General features: G+C 46.7%; 1 protein-coding gene across 3 annotated transcripts in view; it reads left to right on the top strand.

Annotated features, from left to right (window-relative positions):
- The first annotated feature begins 13,257 nt into the window (after nt 1–13,257).
- The window catches only part of PTPRG (protein tyrosine phosphatase receptor type G), a 555,232-nt gene continuing 552,188 nt past the window's right edge, over nt 13,258–16,301 (top strand). For all 3 annotated transcript variants that reach the window (XM_081852306.1, XM_081852304.1, XM_081852303.1), the window contains exon 1: nt 13,258–14,308. In XM_081852306.1, the coding sequence (XP_081708432.1) occupies nt 14,224–14,308 (85 nt within the window). In that variant the 5' untranslated portion in view covers nt 13,258–14,223. The remainder of the gene's footprint in view (nt 14,309–16,301) is intronic.

Genomic DNA, 16,301 nt, shown 5'->3' with positions numbered 1-16,301 from the left:
CCCAACTGCTTCCCCACCCAGACAAAAAAAAATTTCAAAAAATAACAACATGGCCAGCACTCAGAAATTAAAACTCAGAAAATTTTTCAAAAAAAAACAACCTGGCCCAGTGGTCACAGAAAATCATAAAAATTCCCCAAAAAACCCCACATGGTCCCAGATTTCTGCAGAAACCTCCCCAACTGTTCCCCTAGCCAGCCAGCACTCAGAAATTCAAACTCAGAAAAAAAAAATTGAAAATAAACAACCATGCCTAGTGGTCACAGAAAATCATAAAAATTCCCAAAAAAACCCACATGGTCCCAGATTTCTGCAGAAACCTCCCCAACTGTTCCCCTAGCCAGCCAGCACTCAGAAATTCAAACTCAGAAAAATTTTCAAAAAAAATCAACCTGGCCCAGTGGTCACAGAAAATCATAAAAATTCCCAAAAAAGGCCCACAAGCCCCCAGATTATCGCAAACCCCTTCCCAACACCAAGTCCTTGAATCCCAAACACCCCAACCCAAAATCCAAAACCCCCCAAAAAAGTTTTAAAAGTTTAACTTACCAAATGGATGAAAGAGAAGTTCTGGAAAAGTTCTGGAAAAGTTTTGGAAAATCTTCAAAAGTGAGCAAAGTCTGAGAAAAGGCTACCAAACCACGTGCTAACAGTTGCTCCTCGAAGTCAAGTCGCAACTGCAGCTGCTCAAGCTAAGCACCCTTGGTTTTAACGGTTTTTACACAAAGGAAACAAAGTCGCGAGACGTTTTCGTTTTGCGAAGCAAGCCCATAGGGGAATTTGTCTTGCGAGGCAAATCGCGGGCGAAAAAACCTTTCGTCTAGCGAGTTTTTTGTCTTGCGAGGCATTCGTCTTGCGGGGCACTACTGTATAAGCTAAACAAGCTACAGCTTAGGGCCCCATTCTCTTGGGGGCACCCAAAAAATTAAAGGGGAAAAAACCCTGGGTGTACATTTCCAAAATATAAGATAAAAAACAAATAAAATAAAACCTACATACAGCAACAGTGTTTTGTGTTGTGTAGGCTCCTATGATGTAAGTAATGGGCCCTGCCTGCTAGCCTGCTCCCTAAAATATCACTGTTTTGCTCATTTCTATATATAGGGTGCCTACATTCTGCTTGTACTGGTTGCAGGGCAACATGTGCAAATGTCTTTAGATACCTATTAGGTCCATAAGTTACCATATAACATATATTCAACACAAAAAACAGCAACAATTTGTTGTTGACAAAGGACAGCTGGACATATAAAGGGCCCCATCACCTTCAGTATCTAAGGACCTCATCAAACCTAAATCCGGCCCTGTCTGTGGACTATAGTTTCTTAAAGGTATTGGGAATCGTGACTCTGCAAGAGGTAATCTACAGTTCCCAGAATTATTTTGGGGGAAACCATGTGCTTTAAATGTTTGGTGTGGATGTGACCATAGTTTCCTCTCGGGTGTGTCCCAGATTGCAGTCTATTTACAGTGTCTTAGCAGCACAAAAGGCCCACTGAACTAGAGCCAGGGCCTCCAATGGGACTTTCCCCTGGGCCTGAGAAACTCATGGTGAGTGGGGAGGAAAGTTTAGTCTCAGTTGTGATGATCCTGTCCTTGGAGCCCCACATAGCTTTCTTTCTCCAAGCAGGCTCCCCAAACAAATCTGAGATAAGCGTTTCTTGTGGCTGAACTAGTGAACTGGATTTTCCTGAATGCTTCCATGCTCCAATGTGAGTGCCAAGGGTTTTAATTATTTTTAGATGTGGATTTATTTATTCCTTTCCTTTTTTGAGTAACATTTCATATGCGTGCACAAGACTGGTGTAAAAGGCTGTCAAATTAATGCAGCATCACTTTAGGTACAATTTATATAGGCTTAAATATGCATGCAATGTGAACATTCAGCTAAGTTAACTTCCAAGAAGGATCTACTAACTAGACAAATAACAGGAGCTGTTTAACGACTGCTCAGACCTTAAAAAAAAAATTACTCCATTGATTTCAGTGGGGATTATTTGGGTGGATATCTGCAATGCCACCACAGAAATAGTGGAAATGTGAAAATAACGTATATAGCTAAAATCTATTGAGTTAACATTGCGGTGGGGAAACTGAAATGGAATGGCATACTTTTAAAGCATGGGCTTGTTTAATTATTTCTGAAGCTTAAACTTCATTTCCTTTAATGATGTCATTTTGCAAAGTAAAATTTCTCCTGCCCACTGACAGGAGGGAACTGCTCCGTTTCACAATTCGAAGTTTAAATTGTCCTAACTTTATGCCTCAACTCTGCACTTAATAACGTTTTTTGGTCATTGAATTCTTGTCTAAAGTGCACTCTCCTCCTCATTTTTCAATCCTTTCATCAACTACCTCTTCCACAAAGCCTTGCTCCAAATCTTCCATTTGCCTGTCATGCGGCTAAACTAGTTAATTTGCCCCAAACCCTGATGTGCCTCCATTTTCTCTTCATTCCCTCCATTCCCTCACTGCCCTTTGTTAATTCTTGCACTTCAAAACAGGGGCCTCTCGGCTTAAACTTTAAAGCGCAGGTGGCTTCTGGATCAAGTAATGGGAGTTACAGATTTGTCCCCAAGAAAGGCAGGGTTTAAAAAAAAGAAAACAAAAGGTTTGTTTCACACATCGCCCCATGGGTAGGAGAACTTGTAGCTCTCCAGTTGTTGTTGAACTCCAGCTGCCATTGGCTCCAGTCAGCATCACCAATGGTCAGGAATGATGGGAGTTGTAGTCTAGTCAGATCAGGAGGGCCACAAGTTCACCTTCCTTCCATTGCAAAGTAGTAAATGCAGGTTTGCCACTGGATATGTGCTCAATAGGGAGCTGCAGCCAAACCAGGCTCCCTGATGAATGATTTGTATGTGATATGTGTGCTAGGAAAAACTCTGTGCATTCACAACTAAATATAGACCTAAACATGTAACAGGGCTCCTTCCTGGACTACTGTAATGCACTCTACATGGGGATGTCCTTGAAGACAGTCCAGAGGCAGCAGTTAGTGCAGAATTCAGCTGTTAGCATGGTAAGTGGGGCAGCCAATATTCTGCCAGGCTTGAAAGCACTGGCTGCCAGTGAGCTACTGGGCCCAATTCAAGGTGTTGGTACAGGAGCAAAAAACCCCACCCAACTACTAAAGCTTAGATATCAGTAGTGCCCACTTTCTGGACATAAGACTGTACTGGGAAACTGATCACAATGTGTTTGCATGGCTGTGCTGAATTTCAGAGATCTAAACCACTTAGCATTTTGGATGGAAGGTTATGTTTGAGAAATAATCTGCCCCAGTGGATAACGTGCCCAATATGCCTTCTGAATTGCAGGAAGATGCAGGGCTTCTTTTCAGCCAGGACTCACCGGAACTCAGTTCTGGCACCGTTCAGGTGGGCGCCATTGCCATTATGAGAGAAAAAGGGAGGCGTTTGTGGTGAGTTCTAGCACATCTCTTTCTAGAAAAATAGCACTGGGAAGATGTCTCTCTCCAAAAATCTTTGGCAAGTACAGTGGACGCTCGGGTTGTGAACGTGATCCGGGCGGGAGGCACGTTCGCAACCCGCAGTGCCACATCTGCGCACTTGCGGGTCGTGATTCAGTGCGTCTGCGCATGTGCAAAGCGTGATTTAGTGTTTCTGTGCATGCGCGAGCGCCAAAACCTGGAAGTAACCCGTTCCGGTACTTCCAAGTTTGGTGCGATGCGCAACCCAAAAACACACAACCTGAAGTGTCTGTAACCCGAGGTATGACTGTAGTAGTATCAGAACCCATGGAAGAGGCTTGCTCATCCATTATTTCCTCGTTCACTTGTATCAAAGATAACAAATTTGGTAAAACTTTGCATGCAGACCATCCCAGGTTCAATCCTTGACATGTCCAGGTAAAACTGGGAGACACTCCCTATCTGAAACTCTGGGGATTCACTTCTTGGCAGCGTAGACTGGCCTTCCTCAATCTTGGTTCCCCAGATGTTGTTCGACCACAGTTCCTATCATCTCTGAGTACTGGTCCTGCTAGCTAGGAATATCTGGGGACCCAAGGTGGGGAAAGGCTGGTGTAGCCAACACTGAGCTAGGTGGACCAATGGTCTGCCTCTGTATGAGGCAACTTCATGTGTTCCTGAATCATACCCAGCAAAACGCAGCTGCATTAATATAAACCAGCCAAAGACATGATGCAGCGTCGCAAGGTATAATTGTAACAAGTTGTCCCTTTCCTCTTTATTCTCCCTCCATCCCCATCCAATTCTTCATATACATTAACAGGCCTGCTTTAGAAATGATTAATGCCATTAATATCTGTCTACTTCAATAAACCTTCTCATCTTTGAACTCCCTGCAATATTTGCTGCTCTCCTTCCCAGTTTTTAGACTAATTCATACATATGACAAATGTGAATCTGAGTTTCAGTTTCCTATTATTTCCCTTGTCGGATCAGATAAATTAACAGGCTTCCATTCCATTCCCAAGAGTGATGTCCATATGCTGATGGAGGCAGCAGTAAAAGAAACAAAACACTCCCTCAGAGCCGCTTCTACAACTGGGAGGTGGGCCCTGCTGCCTCAGATGCCCGAGGAAGACACACCAGTGGTATTTACCCAAAGCCTGCTCAAACAGGGAAAATAAAATATAAGTTACCACACGTTCTCTTCACCTTTGCTTGGAAGCCATACTGGGTTTATTCTTTCCACCTTGGTGTTGCCACTGTGCTTCACGGTCAATATATTGCAACCTTTGCAACTTTCTCAATCAAGCTTGACTTTATTTTGTAATATTTTAGTTTTCTCTATCCCACCTTTATCTGGAGTTGGAAACTCTTTATTTTAATCTTTGAGAAGACAATTGGCTCACCCCAGCAAGAGACACTCTTCCCAGCTGCACAGCATCAAAGCTGTAAATGGAACATGGCCTTTATACGGCTTTCTCTATTTGAACAGTTAAAGGAACAATTTGTACCTACCTCTTGTTGATAGACAATGTGCCATAGGCAAGGAGATACTGGAAAGGAAATAGCTAACTGCTTAATCTTGTTTGCTTCCATTTGCCAGACCTCTGTCATATATCTTTATGGCTCCTCAACCCAACCAAATTGCTAATGCAGAAAGAAAAATGACTCCCATCATTCCCGATCTCAATCTGATATATGCCAATGATGTAATAATGATTGACCTATGGCTGCAGGGGAAATTGGGTTGTGCATGCTCTGCTCTGAGCCTCTGCACCAAAGTACGTCTTTCTTAACTGTTAATGCCTTTCGAAATATTTCATAGATGTTAAAGCCAGAAGGAAAGATTTGATGCAGGTATAACGCCTAATCACAGTTAATGCAAGCCTTGGTCTGCAAACATTTTTTCAAACCCTGGTTTTATATCCTGCTTTGTAGTCAATGCTTAAGCATAATTTAGGTTTTGTGGAGGTTTTATTTTTGAATTGTCCGCAATAGGGCTGCTAGGAGAGGCTGGTGCATGCCAAAGAACTCTGATGGCTGCAGCTCCACAAAAGTGGAGCATGAAGTTCCAAAATGTGAACCCAGACCTACAAAGTATTGTCATGTCTCTTGCAGCGGGTGTGAAATCAAGTGGAAGGACGTGTCGTATGAAAGCCCCCTACAGGGATCTGTGGGATCAAAAGGACTCTCCACACTGCTCAACAAGATAGAATGACCACATAAGCTCCACAAGATGATTGTGTCCTTCCACAAGAACATGCATGGCAACCATCCAGTATGACAGTTCATCCTCGGATGCCTTCCTTCCCTATGAAGAGTGGAGTGAAACAGGGTTATGTTCTCGCTCCAACTCTCTCTGGCCTATTCTTCCCCCAGTTGCTCTCCTATGTCTTCAGCTCAACTGAAGACAGTGTGTATAGTACTTCCATTCAAGAAGTGACGGGGGTCTGTTCAACCTGACATGTCTCTGCACCAAAACAAAAGTGTGGCAGGTTCTTATCCAAGAAATGTTGTTTGCAGATGATACAACCTTGGCTGTGCACTTCAAGGAAGTTCTACAGAGACTCAGCAACCATTTTGCCCAAGCCTGCAGGGAGTTCTGCCTGATGAAGACCAACATCTGGGTCAGGATGTTGCCAGCACTTGGTCTATCTGGGCTGTACCGTAACCAACAACCTTTCCATTGATGCTGAACTGGACAAACATACTGGCAAAGCAGCCACGGCAATGGCTCGCCTCTCCAAAAGGATTTGGGAGAATGCAATGCTAATGACCGATAATATCAAGATGAAGGTCTACCAGGCTTGTGTGTTCAGCATCCTGCTTTATGGAAGTGAGTTGTGGGCAACTTACAACCGTCAGGAGCAATGCCTCAACAGCTTCCAGATGTACTGCGTCAGGAAGATTTTGGGTATTACATGGCAGGGCAGAGCCTCGAACAAAGATGCGCTCTCCCAAGATTCCCACATTCCCAGCACATTCATACATCTTTCTCAGAGACATCTATGCTGGCTTGGTCATGTCCACAGACTGGAAGATGGCAGGATCCCTAAGGACATGTTCTAAAGGGAGCTGGCTTTAGGCACTAAGCCTGTTGGCAGGCTGACTCTGCATTACAAAGACGTCTGCGAAGGTGACATAAAGGCTTGCATCATTAACCCTACTATATGGGAATCCCTTGCAGATGACCGCAGCGCCTAGAGGCAATAAGTCAGATCATCACAGCAGTGACCAGAGAAGAAATGAGCTCAGAAAGAAGAAACGCCATGGTGCATCTGCAGCAGCACAACTGGACGCCTTCATCTGCCCCAGCTGCAACAAAACATGTCTCTCCCGTATCGGTCTCTACAGCCACAGCAGGCACTGTAACTCCAGTGGTTTGCCTTCACCTCTAAAGCTGCCCTCCTCCATTGTCTCATGAGACAGACAGATGCCAACAATACTTGATGAATAAAAACCCAGGTTGCCTTTTGTCAATGGGACAACAGTGGAGGAAGTAACACCTTACCAAACTCCTACCTCAGGAACATGGGAACCATGAGGACATAAGAGCTTACTGGATCAGGCCAATGGCCCATCTAGTCTAGGATCCTTTTCTCATAATGGCCATACCAAGGAGGACCCTCTGACAAAACATTTCATTGTTCTTTATTTTGGGGCTTAACATATCAAAATATCGGGGGCTAACATCAAAATATTGTGGATTACAGCTCACAGTTGGTTGAGACCCTCCCAAATAAAGGACATGGCTACACCATCAGTTCCTATCTTCTGAGCTCCCTGTTGTTCTGTGCCAGAAAATAGTGCAAATGGGGAGGGGGGTGACCTCTAGCCTTCAAAATAAACTTTAAGGTAGTTTAGCCCCTTTGCTTATTTTTCCCCTCTCTAATTGGAGCCATAACAGGAATATCCTCATTTGGAGCATCAGGTCATCAACATGCCATTTCATTTCCCCCTGCCTGCAGCCAATTTGTTTGGGGTTTTTTTTTACACATCAAGGCAGAATTTTTGGACAAGAGAAAAGCACACAGGAAGCTGCTTTGATGGTAGTTTTGTCTGCTTGTCTGGCCTTGAAAATATGATTTTGTGGGAGAAAATACATACAAAGTACAGTGGTACCTCGGGTTACAGACACTTCAGGTTACATATGCTTCAGGTTACAGACTCTGCTAACCCAGAAATGGTACCTTGGGTTAAGAACTTTGCTTCAGGATGAGAACAGAAATAGTGCGGCAGGAGCAGGAGGCCCCATTAACTAAAATGGTACCTCAGTTTAAGAATGGACCTCCAGAACAAATTAAGTTCTTAACCCGAGGTACCACTGTATAGATTGGGTATGTGAAGGAAGCACATTTTGAGGACGTGGATCACTGCTAATCCAGAACAATTACTTTTATTACCTTTTTATTATCTGGAGAAGTTTCTACATTGAATCGGGCCACAATCACACCATACATTTAACGCATTATGGTTTCACTTTAAACAGTCATGGCTTTCCCCCCAAAGAATTCTGCGAGCTGTAGTTTGTTAAGGGTGCTGTTAGGAAACATTCTATCCCTACCCTGAGCTAGAGTTCCCAGAGCGCCTTAACAGTCAATCCAGAACAAACTTCCTCATCACAGGGAACTTTGTGAGGAAAGTGACGAAAATAGGGGCCTCCTAACAGCTCTCCGCTCCCTCAGAAAACTACAGCCCTCGGAATTCTTTGTGGAGAAGACACAACCGTTTAAGGTGGCATCATAAGGCATGGTGTGAACATGGCCTTAGAAGAATTATTTGTGCTAGTCAACTGCCTGAGGCTCTTCTCCTTCCATCACCAGTGTGGTTTTATAGTGAGGCTGGAATGCTTTGCATCAAGGGAGCAGCAGTAGCAGCCCATGTAGTAGGGCAGAGCTGCTCTCTTGGCAGTATCACTGCAGCTTACCTGGGTGGGGGGCAGGCCAGTGGTGAGGTCTGGGCTGCACAAGTGCACTGTCCAGACCCAACCTCGTGTGCCCACACAGCTCTGAACTTGCAACCATGCTGTCCCTCCTCTTCCAGGTAAAGCCAGCTTATTAGTCAAATACAGTTGTACCTTGGTTTTGGAACAGCTTAGTTCCCGAACGCTTTAGCTCCCAAGCGCCACAAACCAGGAAGTGACTGTTCCGGTTTGCGAACTATTTTTGCAAGCCGAACGTCCGATGGGGCTTCCATGGCACTCAGAAGCCGTGCTTTGGTTTCCGAACGCTTTGGACTTCCGGAACGGATTCTGTTTGACGTCCTAGGTATGACTGATCTAGGTAAAATGAACACATACAGTGGTACCTCAGGTTACATACGCTTCAGGTTACATACGCTTCAGGTTACAGACTCCGCTAACCCAGAAATAGTGCTTCAGGTTAAGAACTTTGCTTCAGGATGAGAACAGAAATTGTGCTCTGGCGGCGTGGCAGCAGCAGCAGGCCCCATTAGCTAAAGTGGTGCTTCAGGTTAAGAACAGTTTCAGGTTAAGTACGGACCTCCGGAACGAATTAAGTACTTAACCTGAGGTACCACTGTATTTGGCTGACAAAAGCTGTGTTGCCATGTCTCTGAGCTCCTCAAGTTATCTTTGTGCATACATAAAATTACTCCTCCTTTTTCTGCCTCTCGTAAGCAGTACCATACCACTTCAAACAGCCACAGCTCCCCGCCAAAAGATCCTTGGAGCTGTTAAGGGTGTTGAGAGTTGTTAGGAGAGCCTTATTCACCTCACAGAGCAACATTTCTCAGAGTGGTTTCGCAGTCAATCCCTCTTTCCAGGGATCTCTGAGAATTTCATAGAATCTTAGAATTGTAGAGTTGGAAGGGGCCACGAGGGTCATCTTTTGCCCAACATGGGGCTTGAACACATAAACCCGAGATTAAGAGTCTTGAGTTCTACCAACTGAGCTATCTGGAACTCTCTGTTGGAGGTACAGGTGAACCCAGAATTAAAAGGCACCAGAATATTAATAGAAAAGTCCTTTCCCATAGCATTTTTTTTTTTGGCGGCAGTGGGGCAAATCATTTCTTTTCAGAATGGCATACCTTTTTATTTTTTAAGCAACATTTCAACCGTAGACCTGTTTACTCACAAGGCAAGCACCATTCACTTCAGATGGGTTTTAAGTGGATATAAGTTGGGTGTAAGTGAATGGGAGCAGTACATTCCACAGAGTATGAGAGGTTGTTTCTGAGTGAAGAATTGTTTTCAATTGTTCTGATTGTAATGCCACATTTTGCATTGTTGTAACTTGCTCTGGGGCATCATGGTGAAGGGCAAGCAAGGATAATAATAAACCTGAACAATAATAGCGGTGATATTCATATGATTGCAAGGCAGCCCTGCATCAAAGCACTTTATCCATATTATACATTTGATAAATTACCTAGATTGCGGGTTAGGAGCACAGTAAACTGCCTTAGACTGAGTGAGACCCGGCAGGAGACATTCTCAGCCCTACCTGGAGTTGCCAGGAATTGAACCTGCGACCTTCTGCATGCAAAGCAGGTGTCCTATCACTGAGCTATGGTTCCCACCCACCCCTGAATAATTTGCTTTACCAAAAATGCATGGGGGGTTGGGGAGAGAGACACATTGGCCAGCCATATGCATAATGTTCTGTGTGAAGTTATAGAAATGCTCAGAATACTTTTGGAACTCTCAAAACTCCAGGTTTTCAGATTTTTTTAAATTTTTTTGCACACTTGCTGCAGCTGCATTGCATATAATCAATTTTGCATTTAAAATAAATAAATAATAACAACAACAACAATACATGTATCGAAGGTGGTATAATAGTACAAGTAGCTTTAAAGAGATACAATTTAGATAAGTTACTGATACCCAGAGAGAACTTGCTACAAGACAGACCCAAAAAAGAAAATAACAGAACACCTCTAGTCATCACATACAGCTCCCAAGTTAAAACAGTACAACGCATCATCAGAGATCTACAACCTCTCCTGGACAATGACAGTTCTCTTTCTCAAGCTCTGGGAGGAAGACCTTTCATTGCCTACAGACAGCCACCCAGTCTTAAACAACTCCTAACCCACAATAATACTACAACCAGACCTAACACGGACACTGGCACCAGAGCCTGCAATAAACCCAGATGCCAACTTTGCTGCCACATACACCCGGACAACACCATTACTGGCCCCAACAACATCACACATACCATCTCGGGACTATTTAATTGCTCATCGTCTAACATTGTGTATGCCATCAAATGCCAACAGTGTCCTTCAGCTCTCTATATTGGACAAACAGGCCAGACCTTACGCCAAAGAATAAACGGACATAAATCGGACATCAGGAATCACAAGACAGAGAAACCAGTAGGAGAACACTTCAATCTCCCAGGACATTCTATACAAGATCTCAAAGTAGCTGTTTTACTACAAAGGAATTTCAGAAATAGACTGGAAAGAGAAGCTGCTGAATTACAACTTATCACCAAACTTAAAACCATGGAGAAACCTGGTCTGAACAAAGACCTTGGATTCTTATCTCATTATACATGACAAAGCCATTTTTCACCTTTTCACCCCTTGCTTTTTCCTGTAAGACCTATTGCAGTCGTTAAGAGTCGTCAACAGGCTCATCACAGCTATCTGCCAATCACCCATTCCCACCACCCTTCTGAGTAATACCCCTCCCCACCTTCTCACTATATAGAAGGGTCTGGAAACTTCTGTTTCAGTGTATCTGAAGAAGTGTGCATGCACATGAAAGCTCATACCAAGAACTGACTTAGTTGGTCTTTAAGGTGCTACTGGAAGGAATTTAGATAAGTGTGGGATGTGCTTTTTTTTTCTTTTAAAGAAAAATTACAAATGCCAAATTATCTTGACTCAATTATACATTTTATCCGGCAGGGGTGGGAAGGGAGTCTCAGCTCCCAGGCACTAGTTAGGAGCAGCATAAAGGCAAAATACTGCGCTGCTTATAACTAAAACTCGATAAAATCTCCCAGTCTAAAGGAAGGGACAAAACTCATTACAGATAAGGCATTTCCTCCAGAACGCCTCTCCCGGATTGCTTTTTATTTAAACGCATGGGCTAAAAAGGAAATCGCTCCCTCCTATCTTTCCAGAGATCAGCCTAGCCTCTGGGCTCTGCTTCGTTCTGATCACAGCTATAAGGTTCCTTTTAACCTCTCCGCCACTGCTCATATCGCAATGCTGGGATCTTCCCAAAATGTTGTGGGTCTGGCTTAAAAAAAAACCAAAAAAAACCCCCAACCACCCCCACACAGACGCATATGTCTGCATTATTTTATGATGCTCGATCGGATTAGAACTGTTTAGTAAAAACACATCCAGGTGCTAGCTATTGTATTGCACTTGTTAGAAAAGACCCCGGTGCTAAATGGATCGATATTGCTTTAAGTCCCCCTGCTGTCAGGAAATTGAAAAAAATATGCAGCCGGCCTGATTTTGCAAAAGGGGCTGGGGGATGAATCCGCAGGCTTTTGCCATGCAGAAATACACACGCGCGCTCTCTCTCTCTGTGTGTCATGTGTAAGAGGGAGCGCGTTCAATGTTTGCTTGATATTTGCTACCCCGTCCATTACAGCAAGTGTGTGTGTCTGTGAGGAGCGGCGTGCGAATGAATATGGTTATATGCATCCAGCGGGGATGTGTACATGAAAATAGTTTGTGTGTGTGCATGAGTGCAGGGAGTGTGTGCGCGCGCGAGGAAGAAAGAGAATAGGGGGAAACATTTGTGTGTGTGCCTGGAAGTGCGTGGGTGTATGTGTGTAAGTAAGTAATGCGTGGAGCGTTCAGCACAAAGCGGCGGCTGCGTGTGCACGCGTGAGAGTGGGAATACAGTACTCGTATGTGTCCGTGAGGCAGAAAGATTCTGTGTATTTGGACGGGGAGAAAGATTTCCCTTTTTCTGTCTGGTGGGTGGTTGCACGAGAAACAAAATGAATGTATATAAGGAAGTAACTGTGAAAGAGTATCACAGAATTGTAGAGTTGGGAGCGATCCCCGAGGGTCATCTAGTCCAACCCCTTGAAAATCAGGAATCTCCCGCTAGATCATACGTGACGGGTGGTACATCCAACCTCTGGTTAAAAACCTCCAAGGAAGTAGAGTCCACCGCCTCTCGTGGGAGTCCGTTCCACTGTCGAACAGTGTCATTTTCGTGGTGCACGGAATATTGTGCAATATATTCGTTCGTCTTGGCTTGATCTCTCGAAATACCGCGAATGAGCGAGTGAGAATATCCCCTTTGTGTCTCCGGCGCGGGATGCGAGTGTGCGAAGCCGTCCAGCGCGTGGCAACTGAGCGAACGCGAAAGCGCTGTGTGCGCACGTGCGTGCAAGGACACGTGTAGGAATCCACCGAGGAGGAGTGCGAGAGAAGGTTCTTGCAGGCGTGTCCCGCTGCCTGCCTCGTCGCCGGACACTGCAAGAAACGTCCCTCGCTTGCAGAGAGGCGTGCTGGAGAGCTTTGCGAAACGCGTGCGCGAACGTGGAAACGAAATCCCTCAAGGATTTCCCTTCCCACAAGAGGATCGCTTGCTGGGTGTGTGGGTGTGTGTGTGTGAATGTGCACAGTGGAGACGTGCGCGTGCAAGGAAACGGCGTGTCTCCATACAAGCATAAAAAGCTCTCTCCCCGAAATGCACCCGTTCATTCACACGCGCGCGCGCTCTGCCTTCACTTTCCCTCCTCCGGCTCGCCGGCAGAACCGGAGACGAGAGCGAGGCGAGCGGGCGCTGCCGCTTTAAGAGCCTCGAGTGCGCGCCAAGCCGAGACCCCCCCCCTTTCCCCCCTCCTCCCCTGCGCGCCCCCGCCTCTCCTCTCCTCTCCTCTCTCTCTCCCTCTCTCCCTTCCGCTCCCTCTCTCTCTCCGCTTTAAAGTCTCAGCCAGGATCTAGGCTCACATGTTACTTCCTGTATGGAAGAATGGAAAGCTTCCAGCAGCTCCTGCCTGACTGTTCCTCGCCAGCTTGCTCCGGAGCCCCAACTTCTAGCAGCGGGATGGACTGAGAGCTGCTCCGGGCAGCCCGACTCCTCGCCGCCGCCGCTGCTGCTGCTGCTGCTGCTGCAAGCCCTCGATCGCTGGGGCTGGGGAGTGGATTTTGCTACTATCGCCGCTGCTCCGACTGCTGTTTGCAAGAATGCCTCCTTCCCTTTGGCCTTGCACGGTGCTGCCCGCATGAAGGCGAGAGGAGAGAGTCCGAGCCCAGCCGAGGCGCTCGCTAGCCACCGATCCCCGGCGCCGGCGCTGCTGCTGTTTTTGCGGGCTGGAGGGAAGTTGTGAGCTCTCGGCTCCCGAGTCCCGTCCCTCCGCCTCCTCACCCTGCTGCCAGCCTTGGCTCCCGAGGCCTGGAGCGGCGGGTCTGCTGAACTCCGGGACTCTTTTAGCTTTGCACACATCCAGAGGCACAAATTCAGGGCAGAGAAGACGGAAAGGAAGAGGCTGCGCGCGCGCGCCAATTTGCTGCTATTATTATTATTTTTAATAGCGAGGGGCGGGGGGGTTGGTCCATCGCTCCGGCTTCCCTCTTTTTCTTTTTCGGGTTAACCCCCACCCTCCCCCGCTCTTTTTTTTTGTTCCAGAGACGGGGCAGGAAAGTGCAACTTTTTCAAAAAATACTATTTTCAACAAGTTTCCCACCCCCGCACCTTCTCTCTATCTCTCTCTCTCAAACACATTATAATTTTTTTGTTGGTGGTGTATGTGGAATCCTCATCCTGAATTTTTAAAAATATACTTAAAGAGAGAACCCCCTTCTGTTTGTTTCGATGTGCGGCTTTGGAGATGCGGAGGCTACTGCAACCGTGTTGCTGGATCTTTTTCTTGAAAATCACCGTCTCCGTGCTCCATTACGTGGTGTGTTTCCCCGGTGAGTGGAAATCTTAATATGGGATGGATTTTTTTATTTTTTTAAGCTGTTTATTTGGGGGGGGGGGAGAGGGGGCAAGATATTTTCTCTCTCTGTGTCTCTCTCTACGTCGCGATCCGTGTGTCTCGTCTTTCCGTTGCGCTTACACGTCCCCTCCAGTCGCCCCCATTTGTGGGGTGTGTGTGTGTGTGTGTGTGTGTGTGTGTGTGTGTGTGTGTGCGCTGTCACTGTGTGGACCAAAAGCGGGGGGGGGTGAGGGCGTGCTCCCCCCCCTCAAACCGACCCAGTACATCTATAGATCTACCCGATCCCCCCTCCTCTCTCCTAGGAAGGCGTGTTTGGCTGCTGCTTGTTAGAAAATACGTGTGCGCGTGTGAAACTCTGGATCCGAGGATAACGAAAAGGAATCTCGCTTCTTGGGGAAGCAATAGGGTCCCCCTATTTGGATGGGGAGATTCTGGGCAATGGATGACAAAACCTCAAGCCCATTAGCACCACTCTTCGCAACTTCTCCTGCCACCACCACCTCTCTCTCTCTTTCTCTCCTTCCTCCCTTCTTCCTCCCCCAACTAACAGCCAACCTCCGGTTTCTTCCCTCCTTACTCCAGCCCATCACCCGCTCTATACTTGTGGCAAATCAATGAAGGAGAGAGCGAGCGAGCGAGCCCGGCGCTCCTCCCGCAGTGCCCAGCGTGTAGCGGCGTAGTGTGATCCCATCCAGCCTTGCCTCGGTGATGAGTGGCGGTGTGTGATTGTGCCCGCCAGCGCTGCTCTCCCTTCCTCGACCGGGTGTCTGTGTGTGTGTGTGTGTGTGTGTGTTTCTGTTTGTGTGTCTAATAGGACTGCCACTATAATAGTACTGCCGCCTATCCGCTCGCCTTATCTCTACCCTTTTAGCAGCCACATAGAATCTCTCCAACCCCACCACCCGAAAAAAAACAACAACCCACAAACCCACTCCTGCTTGGTGAATTTACCGGAGGAGCAGGCAGCCAAACCCCAAAATTCGGGGGTTGCACACCCTCCCCTTAAACTCCTCCATCCTGATCTCTTTTTTGGGGAGGGGGGGCTAAGATAGTGGACATCCCCTCCCCCCCTTTTTACACACACACACCTTTCCCCTTTTGTAGTCTTTCCCTTGCCCTGCTGAGATCTCAGATTTGGTGCAGTGCTTCCCTAGGCATCGCAGGGTAGGAATGCCAGCTGTGTGTGTGTGTGTGTGTCTTTTTTTTGGGGGGGGTGCGTTTTCCCTCCTCTGTGCTAAAGGCTGTGTGTGCACAGGCAGTGGGTTCCAGCCATGCCACCTGGGTGAGGAGAGATAACAGCTGGGCGTCAGCCTCTGACACCGATGCTGGTCCTGATGATAAACCCTTTTCCTTTCCACCTTCCTGACCTCTTCCACCTTTACCTGCAGCATTTCTGCACACCTTTCAGCCTGATAAGCTGGGCTGATGTCACATCATTTGACCTTGATGGGGGTGTGAGTGAGGAGGGCGGTGTTAATGAGTTAGAACTGGAGGAAGGTCAGATCCTGCATAAGGAGGTGCAGGAGAACTGGGGGTTCTGAAAAGAACAGGAGACGGCTGGCCTAGAAATCTCTCTCCCCAGCCTTCCTTCTTTCTGGAGAACTAGGCATGGCCAAAAATCATTCCCAGGCTGCTGGGCGTTTACTTGAGTCTTTTGCCTCCGTGGTGTGGTGTGTTAAATGTGGGTGGGTGGAAGTGGGGGGGGGGAGATGGTTGCATTGGCTGTCTCCTCCACTTCTTAGGCACAGTGGAAAAACCTTGGTTTAAGGCAAGATTCTCCCAACAGTTGCAGAGCGCAGCAAACTTGCTCCCCCTTCCCCTTTTGCAGGCTTGAGCCTGGAGCTGAGAAAAGTTAAAAATGTCAGGGAAGCTTGGAGGAGAGAGAGAGAGTTGTTCTCTACCCCCTCCCCTTTCCCACCATATACAGTAACATAGATGGACCAATAGAGGCACTGCGGAGCTTCAGT

This window comes from Podarcis erhardii, assembly GCF_964252035.2.
Source record: "Podarcis erhardii genome assembly, chromosome: 2".
In the NCBI taxonomy this organism is placed as follows: Eukaryota; Metazoa; Chordata; class Lepidosauria; order Squamata; family Lacertidae; genus Podarcis; species Podarcis erhardii.
This window is presented reverse-complemented; position numbering and strand designations above follow the sequence as displayed.